The sequence below is a fragment of the Anabrus simplex genome, chromosome 1 (genome assembly GCF_040414725.1).
Source record: "Anabrus simplex isolate iqAnaSimp1 chromosome 1, ASM4041472v1, whole genome shotgun sequence".
In the NCBI taxonomy this organism is placed as follows: Eukaryota; Metazoa; Arthropoda; class Insecta; order Orthoptera; family Tettigoniidae; genus Anabrus; species Anabrus simplex.
Window position 1 is genome coordinate 385,076,309 of NC_090265.1, and position 16,907 is coordinate 385,093,215.

A 16,907-nucleotide genomic window follows, 5' to 3' on the forward strand; every position below is an offset into this window, starting at 1 on the left:
AATCACAGGTTTCATGTTTGTCCTTGTCTTCTCTTTGTATTGCTGCTTCTTCTTCCTACACAGATCTGCACTGTGTTCATCCTGTTGTGTTCCTTTTCATATTCCATCTTTTTATGACTGACAAAGACAGTTTACTGTAGGAAGAGGGAGAAAAGAAGAAATACAAAGAATAAATACAATCTGAGTATCTTCATGGACTGCCAACTGCAAATAGATAGCCTCTCTCCTCATCAATCCCAGCTCTTCAACATCTATTTCTTCTCGCTCACTGATGAGCTTGTTTCTGCTTCCCAGGTTCATCAGGAGGGGGCAGGATTTTGCACTCATTGAGGGGCCATCTTGAGAGATCAGTCTTAATGTGGAGGGTGTAGGATAAGAAAGCCAGATAAACTTAGGGAAAAAGGAAAGAGACGATAAGATTACCTACCAATTACTTGATTATCATGGATTGTCAGTGCAAATCTAGTGCATTTTCTTTGTCACACCGCAATTTTCTCTTAATGTATTGCCGGGCTGCGTGGCTCAGACAGTTTAGGTGCTGGCCTTCTGACCCCAACTTGGCAGTTTCAATCCTGACTCAGTCCGGTGGTATTTGAAGATGCTCGAAATATGTCAGCCTGGTGTCAGTGGATTTACTGGCACGTAAAAGAACTCCTGTGGGACTAAATTCCGGCTTATTATTATTATTATTATTATTATTATTATTATTATTATTATCATCATCATCTCTTACTGTACTGCCATCCAGGAAAAGAAATGCATGCTCTGATTTTGGAATATTCCACTTGGTTTACTTTAGCGTTCGTTTTCTAATGCCAGAATTTGGATTTATTCCATTTATGTTGTGTCGTCCCAAACAGCTTCGAGAGGATGGGAATATCAGATTTGCCAGCCGTGTTCCTCGTTTAGTACCACCGAGGAGGTACATGTGCCTTAAAGAATGCTGCAGATGCTAGCAACACTACCTTCCCAGTTAGTATTTTTCTACCTGATGTTCAGCCCTCTTAGGTCTCTTCACACCAGCATTACTCCAGTGAATATTATTACTAAGATACTGACTTGCCAAACTGTGTACAATGCTAAAAATATTCAAGCTTTCTAGGTCTTTTTCAATCGTGAGCCCACTACTACACTGGGGCGAAATGCTGGTAATTACAAGATCTAAAAGTCCTAAAGGGCTTGAACGCTTTTAATATTTGTAATCGATAAAATTAAATTATGATTTCCTTCTGGAACAGTTTCAAATTTTGATATCAAGTCCACAGTGTAAGTTGTGCTAGAAAATAGTGCTTAACATAAGGAATATGATGATCAGTGTTCTCCCCAGAAAGTTTCGTCAGCCAGGTGGCAGGAATGAGTAGCCGGGCGGGGAATATGTAAAAAATGAATATGATAACATTTCAATATATTCCCCTCAGGGCATTAACAATAATTTCAGACAGGTAAACATTATCTGGAAAACTGTACTATTTCAGTGTTGTTATCACAAACAAGGCATAACAGATTATTCTTGAACTTGTAATATTCTCCTGCTCGTTCATAATCATGTAACACCGCTCCTTACCACTCGGTTGCTGTAGAGTGCCCTACAGGTTGTGATGTCATACTGAGTCAGTCCAGGCATGCAATTTCTCACCAATCCAGGCACTGCTTGTGCCCGACACTTCGCGATTCAAGCTAACTTACCCTTTATCGCCTCTTTCAGAGTACCCTCCTGCCATTGTTCCCACCTGTTTGTACCAGCAATCATTCTTGCTACTTTCATGTCTGTTCCTTCTAACTCATGAATCAGATATCCTGAGTCCACCCAGCTTTCGCTCCCGTAAAGCAAAGTTGGTCTGAAAACAGACCGACGGCTACCGATAATTGTGACTAATTATGTACAGACTGGTTACAATAGGTACCGAGTGACAGTGAATTAGATATTTCCAATGATTAATGCCTAACAATAAACAGGGAGTAACTGTAAAGGGATAGGTAGTCATCTATACAATATAACCAATCCTTGGCTAGGATATATGTGAAATATATAACATGTAAGGGTGTTCGCAATGACATTTAATCAAATGGTGAGGTTATCATACGTGAATTATAAGATCTATAACGACATAATGGTTAATATTATGAGTGATTAAGGGTTAATATCTTGTAAGATAGAGAAATCCTTGTATACGTGAATACAATAAGTACATGAAAGGCACTGACATGGCATTCCAAATGGTATTGCTTTGAAAGGTATCGCACTGTACAGACTACTAACCAACGTCGTGAGTACATGTTCCAAATTTAGAGGTCGATATCTTGAATAATTTTTGAGTACAGTAGTTTGAGTGCAGCAGTGTAATTTTCTTCTTGGAGGCTTGAACTATCTGGTCTACATTGGGTAGCAGCCTCCATTCGGGGCCCACTGCCAATGTGTTAAGTTTAATTTACTACCATCCGTATATGCTTCGAGAGCTCCAAATGTTCTCTTCTTCAGCTGTGCAAATCGAAATACTTTGGACTTGTTACATCTATGCACTACTTAATTCTTAATTTTACCACATTAACATCATTTAGACATTCAGAACACTATTAAAATATTGGCCAACTTAATTTCCCCATATGTATGGGAGTACTAATCCTGAAAGTGGACCTATTTCTTTCGAGCATATTTTTCCTTTGCAGTGTATGTATTCACTGATTGTCGCATAACGCACGGTTAACTGGAACTTAATTAGTGTCAGTGGATAGGTTGTGATGCTTTTAAGAGTTACTGCCTCTTACTGTGGCCACTAAAAAATTAGCTGCCCTTGGAAAATCATTGTTTAAAGCTGAAAAACATCAATCCATGTCTAGGGCGTCAGAGAATGCTTCTGAACGTGAAGCCGGTTTGAATGCAGACAAATTTAGGAAGACATTTCAGAGAATGATGCTGATAGCAGATAAGGTTTAGCTCGCAGAGAGAATGTCGGTGTAAATCTAGGGAGTCTGAGACTGCTTTTAATAATGTTTATTTATATCCCTTTCTTCTAAGACTAAGAGGAACCGGATATTTTGTGCCGCATCAGTTGATTTATGAACAGGTAGATCTACCGACAAAAGTTTTGCATCGAAATAGATGAAGGAATCGTAAAGTCCGTTGCACCTTTGGTATTACATTGGGCATATGAATTGCTCAAAGGCTTTGTTAGTAATTCCGGCCTGGTCTATTTCAGTTCAATACACGTACAGTTTAAGAATAATATATGGAATATTTTAATGCATTTACATCTAGGATGGTCGCCCTGTTGTAGGTCATCTTTTTAAAAAATTAATTACCACCGCCAGTACACTTCCACCATGCAGCTCTTTTATTTTATAACTATTTTCAATTTTTTTTATTTGCAGAGAGGTAGTGAAAGTCGAAAGATTCTCCACTTCTGGTATGATACGTGGCCTGACCACAAGACTCCACCAAGCCCCCACGCCATAGTGGCAATGGCCCGGGAAGTTGAGAATGCCCGTCAAAGGCTATTACCAAACAGTTGTCCAAGCACACCTCGACAGGAGCAGAATGGTGCCATGGAACTAGAGCTGGACTCTGGTCGGTGGGTACCATCGGGTCCGGTAGTGGTGCACTGCAGTGCAGGAATTGGACGGACTGGCTGCTTTATTGCTGTTTCAGTAGGAATGAACCAGCTGATGGAAGAAAATAATGTGGATATACTGGGGATTGTTTGTCAGATGCGGTATGACAGGTAAGTTTTCTTTGTTATATTACTTTTCTACTTCAAATGTTCTTGTTTGTTGGATTTCTACATTTGTATGTCAGTTAATATCCTGGTAATTTCCAATTTTACTAATGAAAGAAAATGTGTTTGTACGGGAACCTGAGTTTTGTTCACATCAAACGGATGTTTGCCTTAAATCGAGGTATCAGTAGAAAGCTTGTTTTCCATAAATCTCTGCCTATATTAACCCTTTGGGATCCAATATTGGGCTCAGTCAGGCATCATTGATTTTACGTTTCAGTCCTATGTCGGGCATAGTCCGACACAGATTTAAGGTACCAGGCTGAGTGGCTCAGATGGTTGAGGCGCTGGCCTTCTGACCTCAACTTGGCCAAGTTCGATCCTGGCTCAATCCGGTGGTATTTGAAGGTGCTCAAATACGTCAGCCTCGTGTCGGTAGATTACTGACACGTAAAAGAACTCCTGCGGGACTAAATTCTGGCACCTTGGCGTCTCCGACAAACCGTAAACGTAGTTAATGGGACGTAAAGCAAATGTCATTAAATTAACAAATTTAAGGTTGTATATTTTGTATGTTGGAGCAAAAATGGCGCCAGGCTTTACGCAGTATTTAGCTTGGACATGTCTCTGTTCCATGCTGCCATGTACTGTTAATTTGTTTTAACTGATTTGCTTTTTCTTTGAAGATAGTTTGTCATCGTTGTGTTCATATTTTTTAGAGACATGGTGTTGAAATACACTCGTATCACAACGGGCAAAAATACTGGAAAGAATACTACAGAGGAGAATGAGAAGAAAGGTAGAAGGAGGGTTGCAAGAGAAACAGTATGGCTTCAGAAGTAGAAGTCTACACTGGACCCAATCTTCAGTATGAGGCAGTTAATGGAAAAGAGTTGGGAATATGGCGAGAGTCTGGTCATGACGTACATAGATGTAACAAAGGCATACGATAGTGTTCCCAGGGTGAAGGTGTAGGAGACTACAGTCTGGGTACACAAACATTAGAAATGGTGCAAAGAATGTACGAAAACTGTCAGCAGTGTACAGACTCCATTTGAAAACACAGAATGGTTCAGAAATGAAACTGGACTAATAAGACGCACGTGTTCTGTCACCTTTATGGGCGAAATTGTAAAGGAGACAAAGGAAGCACATGGGAATAGGGAGATGAAGTTATTACTATCTGCAGACGATGCTATGGTCTGGGGATCAAACAGCAAGTACAAGAACAACCTGATGCACTGAACAAGACAATTGAAAAGTATGGAATGGAAATCAACACGGAGAAAAACAAGACCATGGTGAGATCCAATGGAGAATGACAATTGGTGGTTGAAGCATGGAAATTGTTGACAGTTTCAGATACCAAATTAATGCAGAATACAAGGCTGGACAAGGGGATTAGTAAGAGGGTGCAACAGGCCAATGCATTCTACAGTAGTGTAAGAAACCTGGTCTGGAATAAAGATGAAAGAAGTGTAAAGAGATAACATACAAAATGTATTATGTACCCATATTGACCTATGCGGCTGAGACCTGGACAGTTACAAGTAGGGAGGAGAGTAGAATTCAAGCCAGCGAAATGAAATACCTAAGAAATACGATAGGAACGACAGACTGAGAAACAAAGATTGTTGCTACTCCGACCACTACTCTTATACCTTCATATCTTCCACACAATATAAATAACATTTGTTTGAGCGCCAGTTGCTTTTTTAAGAAAAACAACAAAATTCGGTAGAGCATACCTCTTATATCAATTATCTCAAGGCGTGAGGTGATAAACTCACACATCTGGCAATATACAGGGATATGGATCAGGACAATATTAAATTACTGTTGCATTTCCACAATTGAGGATTGTACATGGAGCTGGAATCACTTATAATTAAAAATAAAACTGAGTTTATGACTAAATTTACGTCACAATGAACAATCATTTACGTCTTTTAATTTAACAAAAGAAATATATCGTGAGATTTGCGGTACAAAGAAAAGGAAAATTTAATCTAAACAAAAAAAGCTATTGGCATGAACTTGAAGTGAGATGTGATATCGCCGCTGATTACTCTCTTCTTCATGTTATGAATGCATAACATGTCTGATGCTTTAATTACCTGTTGTCTGCATACACCGCTGTTGAACTTGAAAATTCTTGGGAAAACCTGTGAGCTGAAGTCGGGAGCCGTCTGTTGTTATCTTCTTATATAACAAGGAGTTGGCCTACATACCATGTACGCGTGTAGGGAGCTCCAATGTAATTACGTCCACTCAAAATATTTTAAATAATTGGAAAATATTATTGAAACATCTTGTGAAGTCCATCCTCACAAGAAGATGATGTTTCTTTATCAGCATAGTACCCGTCTCTGTTCGGATACAAGCACCACTTGTAGACTTCCTCGACGATTACCTCTTCAAACACAACTCTTAGCTCTGACCATCACACTAAGACCACTTCTTCCATTTGATACATCTGACTGTTACTTATGATCTGCACGATATCAACTGCTTATGAACTGAGTACTATCAACTGATTGATATCATCTGCATCTCTCACTACCGTTGCCTCGACTTCTATCACCTCGCGATGACGACTCATCTCCCCACTCACTGTTCATCCCTTCCACTTCCACATACAGTAGCTGGCGAATACTGACACTTGGTCGCAATCACGTGTCCACGCACTGATGTCATCAGTCATGTGTCGTCTAAGCGTACCCAAGCGGTCCGAGAATGACTATACCGAATGCGTCACCGGGAAATCTCCTTGTACACAACATTCCCAGTTAAACATAGCCTCGATTGCAAAATACTATGCCAGCTCATCTAGCCAAAGTTACAAGCCACAGCATGACAATATGAAACCAACAAATCTCACTTACTACAATACAGAATAATTACAAACATATTCACTTAACCTATGATGAAATACAATAATATCCGTGATACCTAATTATTACAGTCTAAATGATGAGAAACAGAATATATAAAATCTAATGAATCGGGTTAATAATAATAATAATAATAATAATAATAATGATAATAATAATAAATACTGAATGGAATCTGTAACCTAGTTGTACGGTTACAAGATGTCAGAAAGGAGGTCAGAATGGAAAACCTAGGATGGTTTGGACATGTAAGAGAATAGAGGAGGAAAGAATGCCTAAATAGATTATGGAGATGTGAAGTTTGAGGAAAGGTGTGCGAGAGGGAGACCTACAACTAGGTGGATCGATTCAATAAAGAGGAGTGCAAGAAAAAGAAACCTGGACTGCAACAAAATAATGGAAAAGGAATGGTGGAAGGCGGAGAAGTGCCATAATTGCCTAAACCTGGCATAAGCTGGATAAGGGAAGAGGGGGGTGATGATGGTGGCGGCGTCCAACAGCCGCGACATGAAACCCGATGATATTTACCGACGGTTGTTTGACATTGGCCATATTGATGTTGATTTGTTGACTGATTTTGGAAGTGAAATTAGCATTCCTGAATCTGAAATCAATTTTCGAGTGAGGAGGAAATTGAGTGGAAGACAGTGGTGAAAGTGATGTAGAGGGTGATGAATGAAGAAGGTGACTCATACTGAAGATTGTGGTTTGTCAAAGTATTCTCACAACAGTGCTATGGAATACACGAAAGAAGCTGGTGGCTTTAGTGAACAGTTTTCAGATACCGGTATATTATATGCAACAAAGGGTTAGAAATCAGCCTGAAGTGAGTCACAGGTCTTTCAAGGATTTAGTTATTATGGGGTATGTTACGGAACAAACTGCCCATAAGTGTGCGAATGGAGCAGCTGTGACGAAGAATTTTGTCTGAATGGGAAGCTACATATCATAGATGCTTGTGAGCCCAAAAAGACTAAGGACTGTGTCGTGTGTTCTGACAGGAAAGTGAAAGGATTCAGAAATGAGACATGATTTTGTGAGACCTGTCCAGGGAACCCAAGGCTGTACCCATACAAATGCCTCTATAGGTACTGCACTTGCTCAAAATATTGCTAATAATTTTAACATGATGGGTAATAAAGGAATGTGCAGTTCATATTTTTAATGTAAAAATTTTACTTACGTAAGCATGCCCTTCTCATACTTGCCGAATGTTAAATTGGACCTTTCCAAGATGTAGAGGCAATTACAGTAATTGTACCCCAAAAGGTTAACATAAATTGCACCATCACACATTATTTACATCATGACAGCAATAAAACAAGGAGATAACCTACCCTAAACACTATTGTGTACTTACAACTTTTAATTTAATTTCCGGGTTGAACCATGTTGTAGTTGTCTACACATCACATACAGTTTGCCGACGTTTCGAATTCATTGCAGTATTCTTTGTCAAGGCGACTGAAATACCCCTACTCGATCCGAGGTAATCAGTCTCCCAGGCAGAAATTTACACTACTAGAGTGGTCCTGACCTTGGCCTTTTATATCCTGGCCTTTCTGGCTGACGTAAGCCCTGGCTGTCTTGTGAGTATTCTGGAAGGTATGTGTCACAGCCAGGTAGTGGGGGCTTGCCCGCGCTATGTAATGGGGTTTCGGCCCGTGTGTTTATGTTGTGGTCTGTATGTCTTAAACTATGAATGATAGGCATCCAAGAATTACTGATTTTATATCCTTCTTCCAAATTTATGTTGTTTGGATGTTTCTTGATTTCGATAGCCTCGCGGATTTTCCTTTCCAGATTCCAAGGGATAGCTGCTAGGATCTTGGTCTTGTCAAATTATATTCCGTGCCTTGTTTCGTAGGAATGCTTGGCTACCGCTGAAATATGTGTTTTGGTTCTTGGTGTGACGGATATGTTCTTTTAGGCGGGTGGAGATCAGACGTTTTGTTTCACCAACATAACAGGCTCCGCAGCTATATTCAATGTGATATACTCCAGGGGCCTGTAATTCTATTGTGTCTTTTACTGGTGGTAGATAACGGGCTAGCTTCCGGTGAGGTTTATAGATAGTTTTTATGTCGTATTTGTCCAGTATCTTGCCGATCCTGTTGGTAGTATTTTTAATGTATGGCAGTATTGCTGTTTTCGGGCGGGTCGGTTCTTCTTTCCCGTTGTTTTCTCCTACGGCGGCCTTTTCTTTGTTCTCTTCTGATTTTTTAAGGACTCGTCGGATGTTATTGAGCGAGTAGCCATTTTCCCTGAGGGTTCTCGTGAGGTGTTCTTTCTCTTCCTCGAGGTGCTCTGCGTCAGATATCGCTATGGCCCTGTTCACGAGTGATGTTAAGACAGCCTGCTTTTGTGATGGGTGGTGATGAGACGAGGTGTGTAGGTACCTGTCTGTGTGAGTGGGTTTCCTGTATACTGCGTGACTCAGAGCGCCATTGGAGTTGTGTTTTACTAGGACATCCAGGAACGGTAGTTTTCCGTCTACTTGTGTTTCCATGGTGAACTGAATATTTACGTGTATAGAGTTAAGATGGTCGAGAAATAGCTGTAGGTTATTGCTCCTGTGAGGCCAGATTATGAATGTGTCGTCCACAAAACGGAGAAAACATTTCGGTTTCAGGGTAGATGTAGCTGAGGCTTTCTGTTCGAAGTGTTCCATATACATGTTTGCTATTATTGGAGAGAGTGGCGACCCCATCGCGGCCCCTTCTGTCTGTTCGTAGAACTCCCTGTTGAAATAGAAATAAGTGGCGTTAAGGCATTCTTTAGCTAGTGTTGACAGGTCTTCTAGAAGTTTCTGGTCTAATAGCGGAAATACTTCTGTTAGCGGCACCTTGGTGAAAAGTGACGCGACGTCAAAACTTACTAGTAAGTCCGTACTTTCAATTGATTGGTCCTTAAGGAGTCCTTCACGTAGGTTTCAGTGTGTCCTGTATGTGGCTGAAGTAGTCCAGCTAGGTAACGGGTGATATCGTGCGTGGGAGATCCTATGGCGCTCACGATAGGTCGCAGAGGTATGCCTTCTTTATGGATTTTAGGAAGGCCATGCAATTTAGGAGGTATCGGGTCCGAGGATATCAGCTTTTTCTGTATTTCGGCTGGGATACTAGAATTTTTTACTAGAATGTGGAGTTTATTCTTAATGCGGTTGGTAGGGTTTCTAATTTTTCTGTATGTAGAATCAGTGAGTAATTGTTCTATTTTCCGGCTTTTAACTTTACTGGCACAGACAATTTTAAAAACTTTAATTTAGTCAGATTATTTACAAATGTCAGTAATTGACGACAACTATGTTCAAGTGGAACACCTTCCAAATTTTAATCCTTGGAATGTGGTAGTTTGTCTACAAAGCTGCTTTGCTGAAAGTGTTCGCTATGAAAGTCAAATAACAGCTGGTGAAAGAGAATTGGGTTTTGAAGTGTACCATCAATATAAACTTTGATTACATTTTCTTATAGCAAAAGTAGACGTACACCAAGACTGAATCATGACCCTTGTTTACAGGCCTTATTGCAGAAAAGGTTCGTGATGTACAGATTGTCATTGAACATGAGGCGACGTTAGTTTTGCCAGATACTAACGATGTTATCGAAAACGATGAATTTGCAATATCCGACACTGACAGTGAAAAAGATGCTACCACAACACCTGAAATAAGTATCGCATACAACAACAAAAAAAGGTCGTTGATTATTGGCTGAACAAAGGAGGGAAAAAAGCCATTTAAAGTCATTCAGCACCAATTTAAAAAGCTACGGCACCAGTCGGATCTTTCTAGATAGAAGCTACAAGTAGAATCGGGCAGCACAAAGGCTGAAAAACTGAAATTTATCACCAAAGAAATATTTGAAGAATTTAAAAGGTCAGGCTGAACAACCAACAAAAACGTCCATGACACACACATTAGAAAATGGGCCCTGAAGAATGCTCAGCATGTTCACGACTATACCTTCCGCGCCTCATCTTTATGGGTATGAAAGTTTAAAAATAAATTCAGTATTGGTTCCCGGACAGTTACGAAACTTATAACCAAAAGTTACACTGTCGATCAGCTTGACCTTGTGTGGAACGCAACCATTTTTGTGGGAGAGGTATCCGAATTAATAAACACTAACTCTCCAAAGTGCGTTTTTACCACAGACCAAACCGGATTTAACAAAGAGTTCCATACTGGACATGCCTACATTTAAAGAGAGAATTTTTTCGCCGAAGCGCAATCGTTGAACTCATTAACACACAGCTATACAATTCAGCCTGTAATTTTTGCTGATGGAAAACTGTCAGCTAAACTGTTAGCTGTGTTAAAAGAAAAGGATGGTGAATGAGGCACTAATGTTAAACAAGTTTGCTTACAGCAGATAATTTGTTTTGCCTTCACTTCAAAAGTGGTTACAAGACATTTATTTTCAAAATGTACCTGGTGACAGTATTTTACTCTTGGTTTCGTGGACACCACAAAGTCGGGTAATTATATTAGCGTCAAAACTATTCCCCAGGGAACTACTGGAATGATTCAGCCATTAGATGTGCTTGGTTTCCGGATATGGAAACAATTTGTTCATTTTTTATGACCTGAATGTATTATGCAATTTTGATATTAACCACTCAATGTGGAGTGCCATACACTGCACACAGACTCCCCAGTGTTCTCTGTCGCGGAGTGACTTGCATTCCACGTGAATAGCAGCTTCTGATTTGTGCTTCTATCTAGCGAATATTTCTTGAACTATTACAAATGTAGTAAGTTATATCTACAGATGAAACATCGATCTTTCATTTGATACGTATATCTATCGAGTTTTTATCGATTACATATGATATATCGCGTCTGAAAAACCAGCAAGTTCTGTTGTTGACATCATGGCAGCTAGACGTTTTCTTGGGACCGCGAATTCGAAAATTAATGATTTTTTACCGACTGATGATACTAGTTTCGTTAAGCAAAGACTAGGATGTAGAATTTGAGAGTGAAAGTAGTAATCGTGACATTGATGTTGCTTTTGATACACATGGGAAAATATCGGCCATAATGTTATTGATGGTGGGTTTGTGTGAGAAGACGTGGATAATTATAGAGGGCAAAGGGAAATATTTACGGCAAATTATGGGTCTCAGAATGCTGCTGTGTGGAAATTTTGAGTTGTTTTCTACTGCCGAGTTTGTAAACATGATAGGCAGATATTTATTTTCAACATCGCATGCGATCACATGGTATGTTATTTCCGGTCCGATCGAGGGTAAATGAATGTATGTAGTTTTTGCATTGTGTATGTTAATGAGCATAGTACAGAAGATTCCTCCACTTCATTGACCTTGGATAATTCCAGTAAGTTATGCTGTGTGCACTAATAACAAACTGAACATTCTGACAAAATCCATTGAACCGCTTGTAATTTACGCCTGACTAACTAAAAGCCTGCACTCATAGCATGCTTGGTGCTATACACCTCCCGCAGTACAGGGTAGCCAGGTAGTGAAAGTCGTCCCACGCTGAGAGGTTAACATTCATTTACACAACAATATTTTAAAAACCCAGTCATTGACCCACAACCAACTATATTCTCCGCGGTTTTGTGGCGTGAATGTACAGTTGGTACAAATCCGGTTATGTTGAAACACAACCCGCTTGCTTTGTGAACCCCATTCAGTTTTTTTCAAGGATAGTGCTATCCAAAATACTTGCGATATGTGTACCAAAAAAATGTTGCAAGGTGGTGCAAGCAGTCTCTTTGCATTGACCACATTTCTGTAAGCATCCACTAATGCAAGGATTAGAAAGAGTAAAATAAGGAAAAAAGAAAGGTCGGTTGTTTATTTATTTACAGTTTGGTCAGGCGTTAAACAGCAAATTATGTTGCATGTTTTACTCTAATCGAGAGGATAGAAGAGTGAGAGGAAAGTTTATGTCGGAGAATGCAACACAAGACTGCAGGTCACTGTCTGTTGGCCACAAGCCGTCGCGTGCTGCTAGGATTAGAGGTCAGCTTTACCTCTCCCAATCTCCTCGCTAATGCTGTCAGGTTACCTGCATTCAGTATTGGCCTTCAAATTTGAAAGTGGCCCGTGCCATTTTCACTACGACATTTTACGGCTTTGTAGGAATATTGTGTGCTAAATTTCAACCAGATTGGAATTTTACACCAAAATCCGTTCCCTTGTTAGTTGGTTAAGAAATTGTTTTCAATGTTATTTAGGAATATATTCACTATTATTCCTGATCATAGTCGGTCCGTGGTTAACCCTTCCTTTAGACAATAGATTTAGTCATTGAATGCAAAACTGTTCCAGTTTAAGGTTGTTCTTATAAGATTATATATGATTTTCCGTATAAAAAATATACCACACTCGCACACAAAAAAATTAAGAGCTGTATGAATCAGTTTGTTCAAAACGTTTCATAGATGTTTTGCATACAGCGGCTCACTCATTAGTATGCATGTTCAATTTCATTCTTGAAAATTGTAATAGGATCACTCCAGAGGCTTCTGTGGCAAACGTTTTCCATTTTCTTACCATAAACATAGTCACCTAACCTAGGCTTGTCACGCATGTATTATGAAAACATATTTCAGTCCCCCTGTAGAATAATCTTTTCACTACAAATTTACTTGGGAACAGCCTTTCTGAAATATAACCGAAACATGAGAGTATGAAGGCAGAGATTCACAGTGCTGTATCTTGAGAAAAGTGTCTTTATTTTATTTCAACCTAGTATTAAAATTAAGCAATCGTTTACTTCAGCCTTTATTTCTAAGGAGTTAAAAACTGCTGTCAACCATGGTATTTGTGCACTTATTGCTTAAACCTCAAAACATGCTCTCCTAGTGTTTGTTTGCACCAGTTGGAATTATGGGGTATTATTAATCGTTGGCAACACCTTTGAATGTCGGTCAGACCTCACTTGTGCATGTACTGAGGAATCAATATGGAAGATGATCGATTGCATTGAATATAAATGTTGAGTCGAATATATGAATATTGATTATGGAAAAACTAACACGTCCAAATTCGCTCGTAATAATGGATGATGAATCCGTGAAACTGAAGGATATTGCTCAGATTAGCAGTTTCCGAAGGACATAACAATATTGTCGTTACAGCGGGGTTATCTTCTACTGTACTATAGGGGCTCTGGTCATGTGTGTATGCAAGCTCATCATCATTTCGCTTTAGTACCAATTGCCCGCACTCTAAATCCCTCTTCTGCTGTGAATCATTGTTAGCAAGCTTATGGCGTCTTTTTCATAGGTTCGTAATGCCTCATAACCATAACAAATATAATTAAATACTTGAGTATTTTAACATTTCCTTGTGCTAAATGTGGCTTCTGCCCTAATGTGAATTATAAATCAAATATAAAATTACATTGCTCTTGTGGAATAATTTTTGGGACTTGAAATTTCTTCCGTTAAATGGGAGTTTGCGCTCAATCAAGTGTACACAAAATTGGGGTTATACTGTATTCATGATATCATAATTGGAATACATCTTACAAATCCAGGAAACATCTTGTTTACCATATTAGGAAATACACTTAAAGGAAGAATTAAGAAATGTTATGGGTGTTAAATTTTACATACTTGTTTTCCTAGCAGATAATGCCTTCCACCAAACTTTTTTTCTTAATCAGAATAGTATATTCAAGAAAATTATTCCTTTGGCTTAAATATTGTTTTCTACTCTCAATTTCAGAGGAGGAATGATACAGACGGCAGAGCAGTATGAATTTGTTCATCGCGCACTCTGCCTTTTCGAGCGGTCTTTGCCAGATCAGTCTGGTGAATGAACATCATCATTGGTAGTCAGAGCATCTGTTGTTACAACTACATATTGAATGGTTTGCAAGCCATTTGCCCTTTACGATTCTGTCGTGTCTTGGGGCTTGAGAATACTGCAGCCTCAGAGGCAGGTTCAGCGGCTAGGTAACTTGTAAGGTTTGCATAGTACAAAGTAACATTTTAGGTTTAGTTACATGCCCTTCCCTCCCTTTCATGCTGATACACTTCAGTCGTATAAATGTTAATATAATCTGTTGTTTAGCTCAGAATACATTTTCAGAGTTAAAGATAATATGTCATGTATCAAGCAAGTCTGGAAACTTATAAGTTAAACCCTTCCTGACGATGTGTGGTGTATAAATGTATAAGTTTTAAAAAACCTGTACATGCTACATGGAGATTTTGTCCCTTCTATTTAACACTTGACCGAATGCATTTAATTTTATTGTGTGATGAGTATTTATTTTGTGTGAATTGGTTGTGTAAGAGATATATATATATATACATATATTGCAGACTGTAATTATCTAGATACTGTACCAAGTAATTAGTTGATGATAATGACAGTTAACAAAAGGGAGAAAAACACACCTTTGCAAGCTCTCTGAGATTCATTAGCACATGAGCAGTAATAGTGTATCGTACCTGATACACAGTTAATCGAGTAATCTATGTTGTAGCTAATGGAATATCATTCCTTTTTAAAATGTACCAGTGTAGTTACTATGTATGTACACTAGCAATGGTTAACAATGACTACAGAATGAGTAATAGACTTCATTGTGACATTTTGGATAGTGGCACAAAGTAACTTAAAAAAATAATTTTATCCCTCCATGTCAGATTACATTTTCGATATAGACCAAAAGATAGTTCCCAGTTTAGGCTACCAGCTGGTCTGGTAGTGCCTATGATTGTCGTATCTTGGTACCAAGTTGAGCTTGGGAAACTAAGCTTGTACAAATCCCAGTTTTTATGATTTTTGTATATAATCTCAATAATACCATGAGTTTTGACTTGCACTGTAAAACAAAACTTGATTGTAAACTTAATAACATTAGACAAGTCATTATATGTAGATAACACATATAGAAGAAATATTGATTTCATTTGTATGGCTAGGAATGTAAACCTTGAATATCCTCTTCCAGCTGACTTTTAGGATGTTCAAGTGGATGACAGTGTGATTCATCTGTTCTAAATCCACGTGATTCGTATTCTGATTTTGAAATCTGTAAATGAAAGTATTACACAGGATATACCTGGTGTGAATCTTTTGATAAAGATGAAGTCAAATCTTTCTTTTCATGGATGAATAAAGTGTATAAATCCATATTTTTGGTTAATAAATTCAAAAAGTCAGGACATGAAAGAATACATTGTGAGCGTTTTTATGTAATTCATTATGATTCCTATTGTAGATACTTATACATTTACTTGTTATTTCATATTAAAGTACCCTCTATTTAAAATAAACTGTCTCCCTTGCTAATTGTTGAATTAATTGAACCTTTCTTGTTTTCCTTTGAGTTTTCTTATTTTTTTCCTTCAAGAAATACATCTACCTTATTTTAGTCGTCTTGTATTTCAGTGACAAATCCTGAACTTCTCATCTGCGGATGTAGTAAAAATCTCACCTTAGTGTCTACCTTAAATATCAAAAGCTTAATAAGGTATTTTTGATAAGGTCTAAAACTGTTCAGTGTGCCTCAGTGTTCTGATACAAATTTGACTACCTCCGTGGTTTGCGTCTTGTTTGTCTTATTCTAACCCCCCTCCCCGTAAGGGTGTAGTGGCGTCATGTAGCTAGATAGCCTCTTAACGACCTGTCTCCATTAGTCTCTGGGCATGGTGAATTGCTTGTTGTGACTTGTCTTATAAGACCTAACAAAAATAATATTATAACATACCTGCCAACCCTTCCCATTTACCCGGAAACTAACTGTTTTTTAACTCGTCTTCTGATTTTCCGATTTATTTTTACTTATTCCTATTTTTGACCAATATAACCGCCAGTACGGTCAATTCTCTTCCTTTAGGATAAATTATTGTGTGCTTGTGTAAGTTATGCAACCTCATTTTCAAGCGTATTTATTTGATGCTTTATTTTGCGAATGTATTGTCCGTTGCCATCGTGTTTTCTGCTCACCATCTGCATCCTGGGAATTCGGAATAGCTATCATCCTACAAACAAGAGAGACTAGCGCGCGCTAGCAGCTCCGTTAATCGGGACGAAAGATTGAATTTCTTATTGTGTGGTTCGCACGCTGTTAACATAGTATCTGTGCATAGTTTCAGTGTGGGTTGTAGGCTTTTTCTTGCGGTTCTATGCTTTTTCCTCTGTTGAAGTCGTGTGTTAATGTATGAGACATTCTTCCTATTTTTGATTCCTAAAAGTTGGCAGGTATGTTATTAGTAGGATTCATACAAAATTCACATTTAAAATTTAAAAAAAGAAAAGAAAAAGAAAAACTGAACTGAAAAGGACTCCTTTTCTATAGAGGATTGCA

General features: G+C 38.6%; 1 protein-coding gene across 3 annotated transcripts in view; it reads left to right on the plus strand.

The window, feature by feature from the left end:
* Nucleotides 1-15,889, plus strand: part of LOC136856819 (tyrosine-protein phosphatase non-receptor type 5) — a 52,520-nt gene extending 36,631 nt beyond the window's left edge. For all 3 annotated transcript variants that reach the window (XM_067134954.2, XM_067134953.2, XM_067134955.2), the window contains exons 7-8: nucleotides 3,370-3,719; nucleotides 14,312-15,889. In XM_067134954.2, coding sequence (XP_066991055.2) covers nucleotides 3,370-3,719; nucleotides 14,312-14,405 — 444 coding nt within the window. In that variant the 3' untranslated portion in view covers nucleotides 14,406-15,889. The remainder of the gene's footprint in view (nucleotides 1-3,369; nucleotides 3,720-14,311) is intronic.
* Nucleotides 15,890-16,907: the final 1,018 nt, after the last annotated feature.